The sequence below is a fragment of the Esox lucius genome, chromosome 15 (genome assembly GCF_011004845.1).
Source record: "Esox lucius isolate fEsoLuc1 chromosome 15, fEsoLuc1.pri, whole genome shotgun sequence".
In the NCBI taxonomy this organism is placed as follows: domain Eukaryota; kingdom Metazoa; phylum Chordata; class Actinopteri; order Esociformes; family Esocidae; genus Esox; species Esox lucius.
The window spans coordinates 29,138,062-29,159,888 of NC_047583.1; the positions used below are offsets into that span (position 1 = coordinate 29,138,062).

The following is a 21,827-nucleotide window of genomic DNA, read 5'->3' on the forward strand; positions in this document are numbered from 1 at the left end:
GTTTATATTAAAATGGATTTCATATTGTCTATTGAACTGAAACATGAAAAGGTAGAACTGAAACATAAAAAGTAATGCTGTTTTTGGTCATGCCATCAACTGTTAATGTTTTGAAAGTCGTTGTGCTATGATTGATAGTATCTTCCTCTTGGACAGAAAAAGGGCTAGTGTTTTGACAGAATGATCAGATATTGAGTCGGGTTTGACCTGTTTTGATAGAGTTAGTGTATGTAGAGAATGTTATTTTTTTGCATTTTGCAATGTATATTTGGTATTTAATTAACAAACTGTGGTATTAAGCAAAACATGAACTATTTGGCTTATTGTGTGTTGTAGTTCTGTTGCTTTGTTAAAAGTTTTTCTTAAGTATAGGTAAACGGTATTCCATTGGGAAGTGGGAAAAAATCTACATAAGACTGGGAAAAATTATTGTAATCATCTTGAGCTCCCACTTCATCCACTTGATAAACTCTGATATCACCCATTCAGTAAATTACAGACATAACAGCATTGTTTAGGCAGATATATAAAATAAATGTATTATACTGGATAGCTGTATTGTCACCTAGCTGTAAAAAATAGAATAAATATATTCACAACTGGTAAATTCCATTTGTGGTGGTGACCCACAGTGTATAACCCTCTGTAAAGGTAACTTCACAGAGAGTAGCACACAATAGGAAACTTTATGAGATGAATGTGGATCTGTACATTTCAGGGTTTCCATCATGTGGTCCTGGGACCTACCCAGGGGTGCAGTCTTTTTTCTATTCCCCAGCACTACACTGCTGATTCAAATAACAAAATCCTCCAGCTCTGATTATTTAAATCAGATGCATAGTGCTAGATATGTAGTGCTAATGAAATCATAAAGCTTTGATTATTTTAATCAGATGTGTTAATGGGGGAAAAGACTAAAAGTAAACCTTAAAATGAAAATGAAAGTGCTAACCTCTGCGAGATTCAGTGTCAAGTGGATTTCTGCACCCCACAGACACAGGAAATGTCGACTGCTGAAGAGATCCACAGGTGGGTTGGGGGTGTACGTTGTAAGGCAATACCTTGACGAAGTAACCGCCTCTTCAACTTTCCTTCTGTGTGGTGTGAACTAACCTTTTGGAAGAGCTTGCGGATTATACCATCAAATGTTTTTTTTAAACATGGTCATGTAATATATGCTCCTACTTATCTCTCTGAATTGGTCCTGCTGTATATATTTACACATACACTACAAGACCCAGGCCTCCCTACTTTTTCTAGAATGTCTAAACTAATAGCTGGAGACAGGGCTTTCCCTCACAGAGCTCAACTTTTTTTAGAATGATTTGTGAGACACGCACATTTGATGTCAACTTTAGTAGTAAGTCTGGCCCAGGGATGTAAAAGTGAATGCCAAGGCATATGAAACACCCTCGCTGTCTCCAGTTGGTTGGCTCCCCTCTATCCACTGGAATACCCCCTCTCCAATGCTAATTATGGGGGCTGCATCACTGGCTTACATGGAAAGTCATTCAGATGCATTATATCAAGCTTTTTGCATACAAAAAACTGCATTTTTGTCTATTCTATGGTTGGCAAAGTGGGTGGATCTATTTCCTGCCTGGTTGGCCCTGCTTATCATTAGACTTTGGGAGGACATGAACCTCTGGACAATGCCTCATGACTACCTGGCCTGATGACTTACAGTGGATATATATCAACTGTATAGCTGTTGCTGTACGAAATCCACCCGGTTGGTTTGCTAATCTGGATTCTGCCTTAAGACACCTGCTGACACAGCCCACCTGTATCTGAATATCTTTGTGAACGATGTGTCCTTGAAAGTGCTACCCCTGTGTATTATATCTGTCTTATACTATGCAGTCTTATACTATTATATCTACACACAACAAAGTTACTAACCACTGTGCTTCATTTTAGACTGGGTATCTGTATAAACACTATGTGACAATAGTGGTATAAAAATAGCTTTAAATTAAATATGATTGATTGAGTGATGATTCATCAGAACAAGTGACATGTAGAGAATAACAACAAGAGACAGGGCATATGGAAAGACAAGTATGCAAGACCCAGTAAGAAAAGGAGGGTAGTTCAGAGGAAGTGTGGGGCGAAAGGGAAGACTTGAGTTAAATCATTCCTGTCCCTTTTCTGAGCCCCATGCATGCCTTTTCCCTTTCTTCTCACAAAAGAACAAGGGGTCAGAAGGGACAAGAATGTTTAACAAAAACAAACTACAATATATGTTCTCTCCAATAAAGCCTTTTTAAAAAAAAAAGCTATGAATAGACTTCTTTGGAAATAAACCCTTTTTAAATCAAAACACAATGTACAATGCCGAACTAAAAACAGTGGCTTCTGAGATATTTACACTATTTGACCTACAGGTTTTACATTAATAATGTACAGGTGGGTGACAAATGAAAGGAAAAAACTGAATAAATGAGTGGAGGAACATAATGAAACCAGATGCTTCCATACAGGTGTACTGAATGATAAAATTAAGCAATTAATATCCTATCATGCTCTGTGGCATTTGTAAAAATGCTGAGCAGGCCCAGTTGACCTCAATTTTGGATCAAGATGGCCAGAGGAAAGGATCTACGTGAATTTGAGTGTTATTGAGGCATGGATGGCAGGTGCTTCAGTCACAAAGACTGCTCAACTGGGTAGTGTTTTACAGTTTTTCTCAATCTCTTTGGCTCAATTCTTGAATGAGAATAATCTTTTTCAAAACAATAAGTTCAAACCTCTGAATATTTAGTATCTTGTTCACACCAGATTTCAGCTTCTTATTAATTTAATCAATTTGAATGTGTTTTGTCACATGTATGCAAAGTAAGTACAACTGTCCACAATTTGCACAATACCTTACATGCACATGGCTTGCTGATCAAAACTGAGTTGTCTTACTCTTCAGAACTTCTTAATATTCTTTAATTGTGTGAGCCATCACATGCAAAATGATCCATTAAATTATCAAAATCTATCATACATACAGTGGGGAGAACAAGTATTTGATACACTACTGATTTTGCAGGTTTTCCCACTTACAAAGCATGTACAAGTCTGTCATTTTTATCATAGGTACTATTCAACTGCGAGTGGCGGAATCTATGACTTTTAAGTAATTAATTCGCATTTTATTGCATGACATAAGAATTTGATACATCAGAAAAGCAGAACTTAATATTTGGTACAGAAACCTTTGTTTGCTATTACAGAGATCATACGTTTCCTGTAGTTCTTGACCAAGTTTACACACACTGTAGCATGGATTTTGGCCCACTCCTCCATACAGACCTTCTCCAGATCCTTTAGGTTTCGAGGCTGTCGCTGGGCAATACGGACTTTCAGCTCCCTCCAAAGATTTTCTATCGGGTTCAGGTCTGGAGACTGGCTAGGCCACTCCAGGACCTTGAGATGCTTCTTACTCCTTAGTTGCCCTGGCTGTGTGTTTCGGGTCGTTGTCCTGCTGGAAGACCCAGCCATGACCCATCTTCAATGCTCTTACTGAGGGAAGGTTGTAAGAGATCTCGCGATACATGGCCCCATCCATCCTCCCCTCAATACGGTGCAGTCGTCCTGTCCTCTTTGCAGAAAAGCATCCCCAACGGATGACTTTTCCACCTCCATGCTTCACGGTTGGGATGGTGTTCTTGGGGTTGTACTCATCCTTCTTCTGGAGTTTAGACCAAAAAGCTCTATTTTTGTCTCATCAGACCACATGACCTTCTCCCATTCCTCCTCTGGATCATCCAGATGGTCATTGGCAAACTTCAGACGGGCCTGAACATGCGCTTGCTTGAGCAGGGGGACATTGCGTGTGCTGCAGGATTTTAATCCATGACTGCGTAGTGTGGTACTAATGGTTTTCTTTGAGACTGTGGTCCCGGCTCTCTTCAGGTCATTGACCAGGTCCTGCCGTGTAGTTCTGGGCTGATCCCTCACCTTCCTCATGATCATTGATGCCCCACGAGGTGAGATCTTGCTTGGAGCCCCAGACCGAGGGAGATTGACCGTCATCTTGAACTTCTTCCATTTTCTAATAATTGTGCCAACAGTTGTTGCCTTCTCACCAAGCAGCTTGCCTATTGTCCTGTAGCCCATCCCAGCCTTGTGCAGGTCTACAATTTTATCCCTGATGTCCTTACACAGCTCTCTGGTCTTGGCCATTGTGGAGAGGTTGGCGCTTGGTTTGATTGAGTGCGTGGACAGGTGTCTTTTACACAGGTAACGAGTTCAAACAGGTGCAGTTAATACAGGTAATGAGTGGAAAACAGGAGGGCTTCTTAAAGACAAACTAACACGTCTGTGAGAGCCGGAATTCTTAGGTGATCATATACTTATGTCATGCAATAAAATGCAAATGAATTACTTAACAATCATACAATGTGATTTTCTGGATTTTTTTTTAGATTCCGTCTCTCACAGTTGAAGTGTACCTATGATAAAAATGACAGACCTCTACATGCTTTGCAAGTAGGAAAACCTGCTAAATCGGCAGTGTATCAAATACTTGTTCTCCCCACCGTACATGTATATTCCATAAATATCTACGACATTGAATGTTTGTGATGTCTGCTAAATTGGGAAATTACCTGCCAAGTTACATAATAATGAAATAGGAATTGCAAGGTTTTTTGCCTGGTGCATCGCAAGGGAAAACATTAGATGTGATGTTGACGAAAATCTCCTGCCAGACAAACAAGAGTGACAGGATGTCCACCAAGAAAATGGGAACTTGTAGAGTTATGTACTGTCAGGATTTACAATTTATTGTGATTTATTTTATAGAACTACTGGAAATGGGCATAGTTTGATTGAGTTCAGTTGTCCCGTTAGAGGGAAGGGTCACAGCAAATATTTAAAAAATGTATTCTGAGTTATCACCTTCCTGATGGGAGTGCTCTCTTCCAGGATGACAATGCCTCGACCCACAGGGCATTCCACAGGGACTTTCTTCACAGTCATCAGATCTCAACAAAATGTAACACCTATGGGAGATTTTGGACTGACCTGTTAAACAACGCTCTCCACTACCATCAAAATATCAAATTAGGAAATATCTTTTGGAATAGTCTGTTCCAGAGACTGCTACAATCTATGCCAAGGCGTATTAGTGTTCTGGCGGCTGTTGGTGACCCAACACCTTACTGAGAGACTTTATATTGTGTTTTCCTTTACAGGATTTCTCAGTCGCTTTGATACATTTCTCAGATCACAAATGAAATTCTCAAAACTACCTGTTCAACCACCACATTATCCAGTAACTTGTGCACATCATTAAAGCAATGTCTCATTATTTTGAACAAATTGCCAGAGTTGGTACATTCATGGATTTGATTATGTACAACTGTCGGCTTTTTCCTGCATCATCAATTGCTTATGTCATCAATCAATCAAATTAATTTATAAAGCTCTATTTACATCAGCAGTTGTCACAAAGTGCTTTTACAAGATACCCAACCTGAATTTTTTTTACAAGATACCCAGCCCAGCCTGTCATGTAGGTCAAAATATAATATACTGGTTCTCTGTTGAATAATCTTTCCCCAAAAAACACCTAGACATTATTTAATTGCATAAGTTATTAAATGCAAAATGGTTAAACCAGTTGTCATAATCTGTCAAGCAAATATAGCATATGTTACAAGTGGGATAATAGTTGTTTGGGTACAAATGGCAATTTCAAAATGGCATTCAAGGTGTGAAAACGAGGCAAAAGAAGGAGTGATGTATTAAGGTAGCATGTGCAACCAAGATGCAGTGATAGCAGCAATGAGGTTCCTAGGTAGTGTGTACTGTAACTGTAAAAACTTTAAAAATGCAGGCACAATGGCAATTCTAAATGTGCAATGAGGCAAATTAAATGTACAAGGTGTACAGTGAGGGGAAAAATATTTGATCCCCTGCTGATCTTGTACGTTTGCCCACTGACAAAGAAATGATCAGTCTATAATTTTAATGGTAGGTTAATTTGAACAGTGAGAGACAGAATAACAACAACAAAATCCAGAAAAACGCATGTCAAAAATGTTATAAATTGATTTGCAGTTTAATGACTGAAATAAGTATTCAACCCCTCTGCAAAACATGACTTAGTACTTGGTGGCAAAAACCTTATTGGCGATCACAGAGGTCAGACATTTCTTGTAGTTGGCCACCAAGTTTGCACACATCTCAGCAGGGATTTTGTCCCACTCCTCTTTGCAGTTCTTCTCCAAGTCATTAAGGTTTCAAAGCTGACGTTTGGCAACTCGAACCTTCAGCTCCCTACACAGATTTTCTATGGGATTAAAGTCTGGAGACTGGCTAGGCCACTCCAAGACCTTAATGTGCTTCTTCTTGAGCCACTCCTTTGTTGCCTTGGCCGTGTGTTTTGGGTCATTGTAATGCTGGAATACCCATCCACGACCCATTTTCAATGCCCTGGCTGAGGAAAGGAAGTTCTCACCCAAGATTTGACATTACATGGCCCTGTGTACCCCTGACTGTAGCATAGATGAACTTGCCCTCTCGTCCTTCGATTATTTTCACAAAGAAAAACTTACATTCAAAAAATCTTACCTGTATGCAAACATACTGTAAAAACACAGGTCCTGCAAAAGGGTGCTGTAATTCATACTTACAATTAAAAAGAAGGTTTTGAATACAATGTGTTTCTAATCTTTCTCTATATTTTCTTTATGAAATGATAAATTGCAGCACGCCCCTGAAGGACTTATTTAGATATAAATAAATAAAAAATGTTTTTACTGAAGGTGACTGTGTTACAAATCCAGCTTACATTGATATCTCCTTAACTTACCAATATCGCCTAATAATCGTCCAGTTCTGGAAAGCTTGGTCTGGTCGTTTCAAAGCATAGCTTCTGAAGTGATGCACTGAGCTTATAGAAGATATTTAATAAATCCCTACAGTCCAGTCAGATACTAAGATAAAGTGTATACCAGTTCAAGTATTTAAAAACACAGGCCTGTTTTGAGTCACGCTTCCTGCGCTGTTCTACAAGTGCTTATCACCTTTTGACAATGTTTCCCTCACCCAACCCTGAACCCAGATCAACAGCGTCCCCTGTTGACGCATAGCCGCGTACAGTGATGGGTGAGAGTTATAAGTTGAGAGGTCATTTGATTTAAAAAGGTATACTGGTGCTGCGAAGGTTGCTAATTTTCTCAAATGCGATTTTAAGGACAATAACAATCACTTTGGGTTTTCTAAGGTCAGTGGTCTGCAAGATAGGTTTTGTTTGCTAACGTTAGTAATATGTCGCAACCAAGTTGATGACAATTGACATTTTGTGTGGACGCACCCGACTGACAAATTTGAAACTAGCCAATCTAAGCAAAGAACATTAAGGTGGGTAACTAGCAATCGATTCATGCGAAATCTGATATTGTGTGAAACTTTCTTGTAGTAAAACAGTTTGCAAGCATGTGTCAGCAAGCCAAACCGTACCAGCAGCCAGGGTTCTGTAGTTAGTTATGCTAGCTAACATTAGCAACCTGCTTAGCGTCGTCCGGGAACTTGTTCACAACATGTATATTAAAATGTAGACTTCCTAACTATTCATAGAAATGTAAATATAGATGACTGTCATGTTGGGCAAAGCTACTTGCTGGCTGTCACGCTAATAATGCCTAAAGTTGAACTCCCTAGCTAACTTAGCGTGCTAGGTACAGTCAGAAATTGTTTATATTTGAAAATACTAGCTATTTCACACGGACACATCTCATTTGTTGTGCTAGGGTGCAGAACGACACTGTAGGTATTACACGCGGTTGGGGTTTAAATAGGCTTAATTGTAGTAGCTAGGGATCATTTACCCAATATTCGACCCAATAATACGTTTCTTCGAGTTGAAACGTGTGTTGTTCATTTGGGGCGATGACTCAGCTAATCATGATCAAATTAAGTTTGCCCACAGCTTCCCTGGGTGTTCAGATGATGGAACTACGATGAGCTAACCTCAATTGTGGAATTTGTGGTTTGGCCTTCAAAATAAAAGACCTCGTTTGAAACTGTTGTGAAAGGATACACACAGTGGAATCGCGCCATATTTGGACTAGCGAATCCCAAATAATCAGGGGCGGAGTTTAGCTTTTTATTCTTTTTAATTTTTTTGTGAGCCAAGTGTTTAAAATCTGGGTCCAATCTACCTGATTTCCCATTTTTAATATATAGGCAAATTGAATTTTAGTTCCATTAACAAATATTTGAGTATGTTCGATTAACCACGATAAACCGAAATGTGTACCTGAATTTACTATACAAGGCCTTGCTTCTAGCTGCTGTCTGATCAGAATCATCACTGTCTTCCCTACCTTTCTCACTTGATGCTGCAGTGCTGTTTGTAGGTCTCCTACAATTATATCTTGCTTTTCCTGCTCAAAAACTTAACTACTGAAGACATTTATCAGGGGCTTATACTTTCTTTTTTGACTGTCAGACATTGTAGTTGAGTTTTTTTGTTAGGGTAGGTTAGCTAGGGCAATCATACCTATTATGGCCACATACCCTTTAAGCCCACTTCCGTCTTTGGATTGAAAATATTTTTATGATATGTAATCCATGTAGCTTTTTATTTTTATTCTGTTGCAAGTTACATGTTCAGCTTCAAGAATTGTCTGGTACAATACCGAATTCATGATTGACTCAACGATGACAAGTTGGCCCTGAGGCAGCAAATATGCAGCCCCAAACCATAATGCCACCGCCTCCATGCCTTTTGGTTAGTGTGAGGTTCTTCTGTTCAAAGGCAGTGTTTTGTTTTTGCCAAACATGGCGTCTGGTATTGCGGCCAAACAACTCTACCTTTGACTCATCTGTCCAGAGCATATTATTCTAGATATTTGAGTCTTTAACCAGGCATTGTAAGGCGTATGTAAGCCATGTCTTGATATTCCTTTTAGAGAGAAGACGCTCCCTTCTTCCTGACCTCCCATGTAAGCCAGGTTTATGTAGTCCTCTTTGTCAGTTGCCCCATGTACTTCAACATTGATTGTGGTTAGAGAGGCCTGTAGATCTCTTGATCTTAGGGTTTCCAAAGACTTCTATGAGCATCTTTTTGTATTTTCTTTGGCTGAATTTGGTGGAACACTGTGTCCTATGTAGATTGCCAGTGGTCTGATGAAACCCTTTTATGGTTGAGACTAAGTTTGTTATTATATAAGGCTGGACCCTTCTAAGTTAACTTCTAAGTTAATTTTCACCTGTTTTGTTGCAAAAAATCTAATTTTGTGATAAAATTGCTTTCATGTTTATTTTAATTGCGTAAATGGTTTCATTCATTACACAAAGTGAAACAATTCAAGGATTATTTGGCTCACAGCTCATGGAAATCAAAAATCCAGTATCTCAAAATATTAGAATAAAAAATGTATGATGCAGAAATGTCAACTTTTGAAGATCTCTAATCAGCTAATTAACTCGAAAACGCCTGCAAAGGATTCCTGAGTATCTTAATTTATGCACTCAATGCTTGGTCGGCGCTCCTTTTGCACAAATTATTGCATCAATGCGGCGTGGCATGTAGGCAATCAGCCTGTGGCACTGTTGAGGTGTTATGGAAGCCCAGGCTGCTTAGATAGTGGCCTTCAGCTCGTCTGTGCTGTTGGGGCTGGTATATCTTATTTTCCTTTTGACAATACCCCATAGATTCTCTGTGGGGTTCAGGTCAGGTGAGTTGGCTGGCAAATCAAGCACAGTAATACCATGGGCAACAAACCAGTTACAAGCAACTTGAATTCTCTCCACTCTTCCTCCAGACTCTGGGCCCTTGATTTCCAAATGAAATGCAAAATTTATTTTCATTTGAAGAGAGGACTTTGGACCAATGAGCAACGTTCCAGCTCAATTTCTCCTTCGCCCAGGTAAGACGCTTCTGACTTGTCTCTGGTTCAGGAGTGGCTTGCCACTAGGAATGGGACATTTGTAGCCCATTTCCTGGACACGTCTGTGCGTGGTGGCACTTGATGCACTGACTCCAGCCTCAGTCCACTCCTTGTCAAGTTCCCCCAAGTTTTTGAATCGTCTTTGCTTGACAATCCTCTCAAAGCTGCGGTCATCTCGGTTGCTTGTGCACCTTTTCCTACCATACTATTCCTTTCTAGTCAACTTTTCCATGAATATGCTTTGATACAGCACTCTGCAAACAGCCAGCCCTATCAGCAGTGACCTTCTGTGGTGTACCCTCCTCGTGGAGGGTGTTAATGTGTGTCTTCTGGACAACTGTCAAGTCAACAGTCTTCCCCATGATTGTGGTTGTGTGTACTGAAGGCTCAGGGGGTTAATTAAATGATTAGAGCTCTTCTCAAATTTCTTTAGATTTTCTAATATTTTACAGAATGTTTTTATTTCCATGAGCTGTAAGCTGTAATCATCAAGACTGAAACAAAAAAGGCTTGAAATATTTCACTTTGTGTAATGAATCTAGAATATATGTGTCACTTTTTGATTTGAATTACTGGAAGAAAAAAAAAACATTTCCACGATATTCAAATTTTGAGACCTGTATTTTGTTATTGTTGGTCAGTTTCACATCATTGTGAAGGAATTGAGGGCTCTGTTTATCTGCAGTAACATTGAAAGCTATCAGGAAGCAAAAATTTACAATGTAAAAATTCAAGCTGTAGGATAAATTAAATGTATGCAAGGTCACTTCATTAAATATTAATGTTATGAAGGTATGTTCCTCTTTGTTATGAAATAAGGCTTTGCTCTATAAACCCTCACATCGGACACAGGCATTGGTTACAAATATCCAGGGTGGAAACATCACAACCAGCATATTCCTCCAATGCAAATGCAAAATACCGGGCAGTCGGGTCACCTTTTTTGGGTCTTTAAAGAGAGTACAACAGGTAACTATCCTGTTAGGTGAAATGGGACCTTTTTAAATGAGTCAGATGTCATTTGTTCACTGAAGTTCTGTTCATTTGATATTAAGTGTTGGTTGAAGACCTGATAACTTTCCATGGACACAAAGAGAATCTGAAATGGGCCAAATATGTATGTCAAGTCCTCTTTCTTTCCCTCTCCTAGGTATGGCGGTGTCGGTACGGGGGCTTTACTTCGTTGTAACCCTGTTTCTGGGAAGTTTCTTTGGCAGCATCTTCATGCTGGGCCCTGTGCTACCTCTAATGCTACTGTCACCAGCCTGGTACCGCTGGATCACAGACCGTATCGTGGCCACCTGGCTTACCCTTCCAGTGGTGCGTCATCTTACCCCTCATGTCTGTCTGTGCTCTTAACACCTGCACCGTCTCAGCCTTTGTCTGTTATCGAGCTGCCATCTACATGCTATTTTACCACTGAACTACCCCCTCATGGATAGATCAAGTACTTCTAGGGGTGCTAGTGGCCCTTACTGGAAATGTAATGTCCAAATATACTATTTTTTTAAAAACTTTTTTAACCTTTTTACAGAACAACATACATGTTTTTTTTACAGGTCATGGTATGCCCTGAGTTTTTGCCGGACCGCATATGCGGAGCCGGCCAAGAAGAGCGAATGTCTCACTGAGTGAGTGATTGACTGACTACCCCTTGGTAAATAGAGTAGTGGTTAGAAACGCGGACCCTCAACCTATAGGTCCCGCGTTCAAATCTGGTCACAGTCAAAGCAAATTATGCATTAGGGTTTGTTCCAGATAGACAAAAATGTTGTTGGCTACAACCTTCAGTAGCTGCTTTATAGTAAGCCGAAAATAAAACAGTTCACGATTTTCGAAGTATGCATCCATACATGCTTTTTGGGTCCGGGTAAACAAAAACTTGGCTACAACCTTCAGTAGCTACATTGTTATACCCTAAAATAAATCTGTTTACGGTTATATTGCAACTATTTCTGGTACGCATCTGTGCATGTTTTTTGGGGTAATATAGGTGAGATCAAAACCCGTTGGGCAGTAAAAGAATAGGGGTTCCCACAATTCTCTCATGTTTTCTTTTGATGAAAAAGTTATCATCACCTGTATTGATCATTATTGTATCAATGTCATTCACGAATGAAGGAAAAACAAATGTTGTGGTGCCATGAAATAGCTTTGGCAGTTTAAAGTTCATATTCAGTCTCGCTACAAATTGCTCAATTCTTATGACTATTCCAAGTAGTAAGTTAGATACTAGTAAACCTATTACTGGCTTATAAGCTGTTAAAACAGCCATTGGCAAAAGCCATACATTTCACAGATGCAATTTGGGGTGGTGGTAAACTTAATAAGAAACGTTAGTCAGTTTAACACAATGCTTAGTGATATACAAACTTGGCGTAATGCTAATGCGTGACAAAAGGATCTAATGTTGAGATGCTGGGAGACCCGGTTTTGAATCCAGTGAGGGCAACAACATTTATCACTTTTAGTTGCGGGCAGGCTGAACTTGGCTTTTATGGTTCCTTTCATGGTTCTGATCTCTCATTGACCCTGTTTTGTATTGTTTTTGGAAGCATTTTAGTTACTGTTGTCTTTGGGTTCATTGTATGGATACAACAGAGTTGTAAAGGACATCAGTACATGTACATTAGAACCAAGTTAAATTATTCTCTATTTCCCTCTCCCTTCTAACCCTCCTTCCAGGCCCTGCTGGAGTTGGTGTTTGGGGTGAAGGTGGTGATCACGGGTGATGGCTTTGTCCCTGGGGAGCGCAGTGTGATTATCATGAACCACCGGACACGTCTGGACTGGATGTTCCTGTGGTGCTGCCTGCTTAGGTACAGCTACCTGCGCCTGGAAAAGATCTGCCTCAAGGCTGCCCTTAAAGCTGTGCCAGGCTTTGGTGGGTGAAGGACGCATGCACACACACACACACACACACTCACAATGCACACCTTAGCGTGGGTTACACAGTGATTTGAATGTGTGGTCTCTGTTTCAGGCTGGGCCATGCAAGTCGCCTGCTTCATCTTCATAAAGCGTCGGTGGGAGGAGGACCGCAGCCACATGGAGAACATGCTGGACTACTTCTGTGATATCAAAGAGCCCCTGCAGCTCCTCCTCTTCCCTGAGGGCACTGACCTCACTGGTAACATGTTTCAGTGACACCGAGCACCACCGGTGCTCATACCGTCAGGCTCAGGTCCTGTGGCAGTCATCCTGCATATTCCCCTCATTCTCTGTTTGTGCCTCTCCTGCAGAGTACACAAGAGCACGAAGCGACGAGTTTGCCGAAAAAAACGGTCTGCCTAAGTTTGAGTATGTCCTACACCCACGCACCACCGGGTTCACCTTCATCGTGGACACGCTTCGCAAAGGTCAGGGGTTAGCTTTTCGATCTTTGCTGTTATTTGTGACCAATGTTGTCCTAACATGAAGCCAAGTGGGTGCTTACTTGCAAACTCTTGCTTTAACTTGCTAAAATGCTACACATTAGCTTTCCCATGAGATAACAAGCATATTAATCACTTCTGCTAACACAGCCAGCAAACCTAGTGTGATATATTTCCACAACATATTTCCACATCAGCCAATTGAAATTTATTTATTTTGTGGCTCACTGTGGTCTAGTTGTCTGTGCTGCTGCCTTTGGTACTGCAGCAACATGGACTCAAATCTGTCCCACAATTCTTTTATCAAATCTCTACTATCTTTCCCTCCGCTTCTGTCAGTTGAAGCAAATAATTGTATATACAGCTCCGGAAAAAATTAAGAGACCACTGCGCCTTTTTCTTTCCTTTCCAAAATAGTTGAAAAGAAAGGTTTTGAGTGAGGAACAGATGGGTTAAAATTAAGAGACCACTGCAAATTGAACACTTCTGTTCCTCACTCAGAACAAAAAGTGTATTGGTCTCTTTTTTTTTTTTTTCAGAGCTGTAGATGTTGGTAGATAAAGCTGAAAGTATATATATGGTTTGGCTGTGGAGCACCTTGATGTGGTGGAATATTGATTTGTTCAGGGGTCTGAACACTTCAGCAAGGAACTGTTTGTGTTTCCCTACATATGGTTAATATAATCACACCTATACTTTACAGGGGACAACTTAGATGCTGTCCATGACATCACTGTGGCCTATCCCAAGAATATCCCCCAGACGGAGCGGCACCTTATCCTGGGGCAGTTCCCCCGGGAGATTCACTTCCATGTGCGCCGCTACGAAGCCTCTGACCTGCCCACCTCTCCTTCTGAACTTCAGGCCTGGACCCAAGAGCGCTGGGCAGAAAAGGAGGTCCGCCTAAGGGACTTCTATGCTTCTGAGCCCAGGGGCTTTGACAGGGAGGGCGTGTGCCGCGTGCCCCCCTGTAAGACAGAGCTCCGCGTGGCTCTGATCAAGGCAGCGTCTCTGTTTTACTGGAGCTTTTTCATAGCTTTGTCCTTTGCAGGCCTCTGGCTCTGGGCTCCTCTCCGCCTGTACTTTCTGGGGATGATGGGCATCTACTTTGGCCAGCAGAAGCTGATAGGAGGACTGGAGCTACTGGAGCTGGCGTGTCATCGCTACTGGATGTCTGTGACTGGGGATGGGAAGAAAAAGGTAGTGGATGGAAAAGGGAAGAAGGAGTGAAGAGAAGCCAGGGGTGGCTTACTTCAGTGGGGCTGCTGAGGCCTGAGTGGACAGTTGGGCTTGGGACACATGCTGGAGTGTCCTAATCGGGTGGTCTCCCTCATTAACAGGGATGAAAGAATGAATCGGCAGGCAGCGTGCATGGCTTCTATAGGGTGAAGTACCCTCATGGCTGAGGTTGCAAAAAAAAAAAAAACAGGAAATAATTCATGTTTTTCTTCTTGCTGGCCTGAATACATGCTGCATTGTGTTGGCTCTTTGCCACCATATGCTGTAAAGCAGGTCTTGTGCCATTTGTCTTTCTCTTGCTGTCATTTAAGGATAATATCCTAGTTCAACGCTATGTTTTTATTTCTTATCATAAAAACACTGTCCATACATGTTTGTGTTAATAGTAGATTTGTTTTATAATTGTTTTATAGTTTTGTATGTTTTCCTTTATTTGTTTCTGTTATTTGATGGAGCAGAGCCATAGTTCACAGATGTTTAATGTAACAGTTTTAGACAATATTTTAACTATTTTTGTTTAGCTAATGTAGATCATCTGTTAATCACTGTTTTTGCAAGCAATCAAAACTGAATAGTGTAAGTGGATGCAGTCTGTCCGAGTCTGTCATGAATAGTGTAGAATTGTTTACTGGTGTTGGATCAGAACACAAATACATTAAGGCATTGTTGCTGTGGTGGCACTTGTGGGCTGCAGCAACACAATCACGTGCTCTTAATGGAATATGTAATGGTTCATTATACATATCAGAAACTCAGCAACTGCAAAAGCGGCTTGTTTTCTGGTCTGTTTTTTTAAGCAACTGAAATGTCAATTGGGCTGTTGAAGAATGTAATTTGGACAACGACACAGCATCCGGGGAGTGGAGGACAGTGCGCCAAACTTGGATTGGCGCACTGTTGTAATCCAAAAAAAAGTTGTTGTAATCCAAAAAAAAGCTAATGCCAACCTCTCTGTCCACCTTAGGAAGTGGCATCAATCTGCTCAGGCCACTAAACTCAATTAGTAAAATTACATTTGAGAAAGCTCTACTGATCTAAAACAAAACTTTGAAAAAAAAGAAATGTATGAAAACGGGAATCAGATTGGACAGGGCTCTGTCCATTACGTCCACTACCACTTTGTCCACTGCTCTCAATGCCAGCTCCAGCATTGCCATATCATTTTACGAATGGCACTGTGCACTGTTTGATCTACCAACCACCTCAATGCTGCAGGATAAAATATAATTTTGTAAGGAAAAATTGTTGTATGTACCGAGTCAGTGATGGCTGTCTGTTTTTGTTTCGTGAAATATGTGGCCCTGTTGTACAAGTGGAGGGGCTGTTTCCAGTGATCTGTTCACTGTGATCTCTGTTTTGAGAATTCTTACTGATGTACCAAATTACTACTTCTCTCTTTGTTAGTGGAATCACTGAACCAGCTAGACTTTCCATATTTGTCATGTCTCCGCCTCTTACCTGGTCTTTTTTGTTTCCCTTTCTGTATCAAAACTCTTTGTTGGTGTTTCTCTCGGGTCTGTTTTAGTCCGTAACAGAATCCAATGCTGATGCTGGACCCCTATATGATCACTGTGCTCAGGTAAATCTTTACTGGCCACTGTTATCACTTATCACGCTGTTCAATAAATTGAACATTTCAACTCATGCTGATGGCCCTGCTCTTTGTATCTTAAGTAAAACTTATTGCTCTTCTGAAACGTATTTGGCTTCTCTTCAGTGGGAGCTGGGGCTCTGGTTGGGATTTAGGGGCCAATGAATAGCTCCAAATTGCACACAATTCTGGCTAAAAGTTTTTGCCACTGATTAACACAAAAACCTTTTTAATGTCAATGTGAAAATTAAAATCTACAAATGTTCTGTTTTGTATTAATAATTCAGTGCATAGGTATGCACCCTCTTCAGTCAATATTATCTGGAGACACCTTGCACAGATTACAGTCTAAGTTTCTAACAGCTTTCTGGACACAGCAATTTTTCTTTGCAAAGATTCTGTAGTGTAAATCACTGCATGGGTTCAGGAACACTTCCAATCACAAATGCATGTAAAAACTCTAGCATGGACTGAGGTGAAGTGGAAAACTGTCCTGTTGTCTGACAAATAACAATTTGAAATTATTTAGGGTAATCATGGACGCTGCATCCTCCGGACTAAAGAGGAGAGGGACCATCCGGCTTCTTATCAGTGCACAGTTCAAAAGCCAGCATCTGTGATGGTATGGGGGTGCATTAGTACACATGGCATCGGTGACTTGCACATCTGTGAAGGCATCATTAATGCTGAACAATATATACAGGTTTTGGAGCAACATATGCTGCCATCCAGACAATGTCTTTTTCAGGGAAGGCCTTGCTTATTTCAGCAAGACAATGCCAAACCACATTCTATGCGTTTTACAACAGCATGGCTCCGTAGAAAAATAGTCTGTGTGTTCAACTGGCCTGCTTCTAGTCCAGACCTGTCACCTATTGAAAACATTAGGCGCATTATGAAACAAAAAATACGATAAAGGAGACCCCAAACTGTTGAGCAGCTGAAATCCTATATCAAGCAAGAATTGGAAAACACAATACATTTCACTTTCAAACTATGGCAACAGTTCCCAAACGCTTACAGAGAATTGTTAAAAAAAGAGGTGATGCAACACGATGGGAAACATGCCCCTCTCCCAACTTTTTTGAAAAGTGTTGCTGGCATCAAATTCAAAATGGATGTGTATTTACCCAAAAAACAATAACATTTCTTAGTTTTAACATTTGATATTTTGTCTTTGTACTACTTTCAATTAAATTTAGGGATACATGATTTGCATCCTTGCATTCTGTTTCATTCATTTAGAACAATTTTCACATTTTATTTTTCAGTTTTTAGTGTTGATCAGTGGCAAAACTCCTGATTAAATCAATTTAAATTTCATATTGTTACATAAAACTTTGAGTCCAAGGGGGGTGAATACTTTTGAGAGTCACTGGAGGTTGGAGACCTTTCCATACAGACTTGCTGCTGTAATAAAAGCAAAAGCTGTTTCCACAAAGTATTAGTTGAGAGCTGTGCACAATTATGTAGCCATGGCTTTAAATGGGGTTTTTTTTCTGAGAAATGATCATAGTTTTTCACTTTTTGTTGGTTTAAGACCTTATTAAAGGTGAAAAAAGGTCTGACATGATTGCTCTTGATTTCAGCCTTTATATGAACAAAAGCTGCATTGTCAGTAATGGTTGTATAGACTTTTGATATCCACTGTATATAAACAGGCCAGTCAGCTTGTGGTACCAACAGACAGAGGTCAAGAGATTTGAAGGTGAAACGATGTTGCCGTGGCAACTAATGTTGACCTCTGTTCCCTAGCAACGTGATGCAGAATGATGTCAATGGAAAACATGGTACTTTTTTTCTCAATTGCTAATGGACTGTGTATGTGCATGCAGTTTGGTCTATGAAGTTTGTCTGCTAGCATGAGTGTTCTGATGTTTTTTCTTCATTAGTGATTTTTGGAAATACATTTGCAAATATATAAGTATTGACAACAGGTTAAACCTACAGGACTTATAAAATAATCAAGACCCTATGGATTATGGTTACAGTTTGGACATTTTAGATCAAATTATTGTCAGTTTTGTCCAGACTTGTTTCTTGTTTGAAATCCAGCAAGTGTGGATTTCAAAGCACAATGATGAATATGACAGTGGGTTTGGAATGGGGTTAGGTGTACAGATTCCATAATTTATGGGCTTGTTGCAATTACATATTTAATTTTTTCCTGAGGGAACATGACATAAGTGTCTCCTACAGTATTGCTTTCTCTAGAGCTGTGTAATAGCATATTGACTAGATGTGCTCTGAGTCGATAGGGTTACATGAGAAATATCATGCTGTCACCAATACATTAACAGTGCTTGCTAACATTCCCACATGCACAGGTCCCAGTCTATCACTCCTGTCCTCCCCTCACTGCTGTTGCATGCATAATGGTAGGAGGAGCAGGAAAGTGTAAATAACCTAATAAGTTTGCTCATAAGTTTGCATACCCTGGCAGAAATTGTGAAATTTTGATAGAAAATAGTGATAATTTGAAGCCATTTATTATCACATAGTTTTTTGGCTCCTTTTCAAATCTTAATGATAACAGAAGTCACCCAAATGGCCCTGATCAAAAGTTTACATACCCTTGAATGTTTGGCCTTGTTACAGACACAGAAGGTGACACACACAGGCTAAAATGGCAATTAAATGTTAATTTCCCACACCTGTGGCTTTTTAAATTGAAATTAGTGTCTGTGTATAAATAGTCAATGAGTTTGTTAGCTCTCATGTAGATGCACTGAGCAGGCTGTAGACAGCTGAGTTAGAGAATTGTAACAATCTGACTGTTTTAATTCTATTGCATTTTTATATTTTTCTTTTCATTGTAAAGCACATTGAATGGCTTCTACAGCTCTGGACCTTTTTCTTTCCTTACCAAAAAAGTTGAAAAGGAATGTTTTGAGTGAGGAACAGAAGCGTTCAATTTGCAGTGGTCTCTTCATTTTAACCCTTCTGTTCCTCACTCAAAAACTTCCTTTCCTAGGTGGTGTCTGCTTCATTGTATCTCTTCTGGATGCTCTCCTGATCTGGAGCGTCTTACAATTAAATATCTCCCTTACTATCTACCCCGGGAGTTTACATCAGTCATTTAACAGCTGTTGGGAGGCAATCTCAATTAATACAGAGTCAGTGGCCGGTTTTATTAGCAAATGTATTGGCAACGTTGTACCACGTACAACTACAAAATCATTTCCTAATCAAAAACCGTGGGTCAACAGTGGTACCCGTGCCATGCTAAAGGCCCGGACTGCAGCCGAGCAAGTGCACTCAACTTCTTTGGTCGACCATGGCGAGGCCTGTTCTGAGTGGAACCGGTTAAACCGCTGTATGGTTTTGGCCACCGTGCTGCAGCTCAGTTTCAGGGTCTTGGCAATCTTCTTATAGCCTGGGCCATCTTTATGTAGAGCAACAATTCTTTTTTTCAGATTCTCAGAGAGTTCTTTGCCATGAGGTGCCATGTTGAACCAGTGACCAGTATGAGGGTGTGTGAGAGCGATGACACTACATTTAACACACCTGCTCCCCATTCACACCTGAGACCTTGTAACACTAGCAAGTCACCGGGGGGGAAAATGGCAAATTGGGCCCAATTTGGAAATTTTCACTTAGGGGTGTACTCACTTTTGTTACCAGTGGTTTAGACATTAATGGCTGTGTGTTGAGTTATTTTGAGGGGACATCAAATTTACACTGTTATACAAGCTGTACACTCACTCCTTTACATTGTGGCAAAGTGTCATTTCTTCGATGTTGTCACATGAAAAGATATAATCAAATATTTATAAAAATGTGTACTCACTTTTGTGAGATACTGTATGTGATGCTGTTCATTGACTATAGCTCAGCCTTTAACACCATTGTGCCCCACAAGTTGGCGGTTAAGCTCAGGGATCTGTGTCTCGACCCCTCTATGTGCAGATGGATCCTGACTTCCTGATGGGCAGACCCCAGGTTGTGCAGATGGGCGACGCCACCTCCTCCTCACTGACTCTCAGTACTGGTTCCCCCCAGGGCTGTGTGTTGAGCTTGCTCCTGTACTCTTTCTTCACCCCACGACTGACGATCTCCAACACCCCACGACCCACAATCTCCAACACCATCATAGGCCTGATCTCAACAATGAGTCAGCCTATAGAGATGAAGTAAGGTCACTGACTTTGTGGTGTCAGGTGAGAGGATATTAGCATGAGAAATTTAACACAACACAGATGTGCTGACTAAGTCTGAACAAAGGACCATGGATAGGACATGTTGCCTGTTACTGATGGGCCCCACACATCCTGTCCATACCTCCTGCTAGGAGTTGCCCATCTGACTGACATAGGCTATATGGATAGGTCCATTGACCATAGGTTGGAACAGCGGTGGGGATACCACGCCCCCATACTCATCAATGGGTCTGCATTAGAGAGTTCACAACATCTGGTTCCTCGGGGTCAACATCAGTGATGACTTGACCTGGTCTCATCACTCTAACGTCGTGTTGAAGGAGGCCAGGAAACAGCTCTTCTTCCTATGCCGATTAAGGAGATTTGGCATGGATTTTAGGATACTCACCAACTTCTACAGATGCACTATCGAGAGTATCCTGGCCGGCTGTGTCACTGCCTGGTATGGCAGCTGCACCGCCCTCGACCGCAAAGCACTTCAGAGGGTGATTAAAACAGCAGAGAGCATCACAAAGTCTGACCTGCAGTCCATGCAAGATCTCTCTCAGAGAGGTGCAGGAGGAGGAGCAAACAGATCATTACAGATCCCAGCCACAAGAGTATTCAGTCCAAAACAAACAGGCTACGGGACAGCTTCTTTCCACAGGCTGTAAGGCTGCTCAACTCAGGAACCCCTCTTCCCTTCCATCCATAGTCCATGCACATCTGCAACTTATTTCATGCACATCTGTCACTTTTACATTGCACTATAGTTGTATAGTTGTATAGTTATTATTATTGATGTGTGTTTTTGTATAGTGTTATTACTGATTGTGTTATCTTATTTTTTTAAATTATAATTAATGTTTCTTTTTAACTTTTAACTGTACTGTCGGGAGTAGGAAAACCAAGCATTTCATTGCTGTAACTTGTTATTGCAAATGATAAATAAATCTTTTGATTGTTTAACTTGATACTGAGACATGGGGAGCAGAAAAGAAATGTCAAAAGGCCTGCGTAACCCAGTAATGGAACGTTACACTGATGGAAAAGATATCCAAAGCCTTGCAAATGCCAGTCAGTACTGTTCAATCACTTATTAAGAAGTGGAAAATTCTGGTATCTCTTGATACCATGCCAAGTTCAGGGAGACCAAGAGAGATTTCAGCCCAAACTGCCAGAAGAACTGTTTGAGATGCAAAGAAAAACCCTCAGGTAATCTCGGGAGAAATACAGGCTGCTCTGTGGTTGTTACAAGAAGCACAATACGACACTATTTGAACAAAAATTTGCTGCATGGTTGTGTTGCCAGAAAGAAACCTTTACTGTGCCAGTGCCACAAAAAAACACATTGACACGCCTCACAAACTCTGGCACAGTAAAGGCTTCTGGTAGTTTGGAGTGACAAGACCAAAATAGAGCTTCATGGTCACAACCATAAGTTCTATGTTTGGAGAGGGGTCAACAAGGCCTATAGTGAACAAAATACCATCCCCACTGTGAAGCATGGTGGTGGCTCACTGATGTTTTGGGGGTGTGTGAGCTCTAAAGGCACGGGAAATCTTGTGAAAATTGATGGCAAGATGAA

At 40.8% G+C, this 21,827-nt stretch overlaps 1 protein-coding gene across 7 annotated transcripts; it reads left to right on the top strand.

The window, feature by feature from the left end:
• Nucleotides 1-7,103: 7,103 nt before the first annotated feature.
• On the top strand, nt 7,104-16,153 carry lclat1 (lysocardiolipin acyltransferase 1). 7 transcript variants are annotated; one of them, XM_010878729.4, is made up of 7 exons: nt 7,110-7,362; nt 10,716-10,865; nt 11,047-11,216; nt 12,582-12,780; nt 12,880-13,026; nt 13,139-13,255; nt 13,974-16,153. In XM_010878729.4, exons 2-7 carry the CDS (start codon nt 10,802-10,804, stop codon nt 14,498-14,500), a joined length of 1,224 nt encoding a protein of 407 aa, XP_010877031.1. In that variant the 5' UTR covers nt 7,110-7,362; nt 10,716-10,801; the 3' UTR covers nt 14,501-16,153. The 7 variants fall into 7 exon arrangements, with proteins under 7 accessions (XP_019909767.1, XP_010877031.1, XP_010877032.1 ...); XM_010878730.4 differs by having other exon boundaries at nt 10,749-10,865; XM_010878728.5 differs by lacking the exon at nt 7,110-7,362 and adding an exon at nt 9,559-9,875 and having other exon boundaries at nt 10,749-10,865.
• Nucleotides 16,154-21,827: the final 5,674 nt, after the last annotated feature.

Excerpts from the sequence above, each read along its gene's own strand:
- lclat1 (XM_010878728.5), top strand. The coding sequence starts at position 9,839 with ATGAGCAACGTTCCAGCTCAATTTCTCCTTCGCCCAG. Across the intron at positions 9,876-10,748 it reads TCAATTTCTCCTTCGCCCAG|GCATTGGTTACAAATATCCA; the intron begins GTAAGACGCTTC and ends CATCGGACACAG. Across the intron at positions 12,781-12,879 it reads TAAAGCTGTGCCAGGCTTTG|GCTGGGCCATGCAAGTCGCC; the intron begins GTGGGTGAAGGA and ends TCTCTGTTTCAG.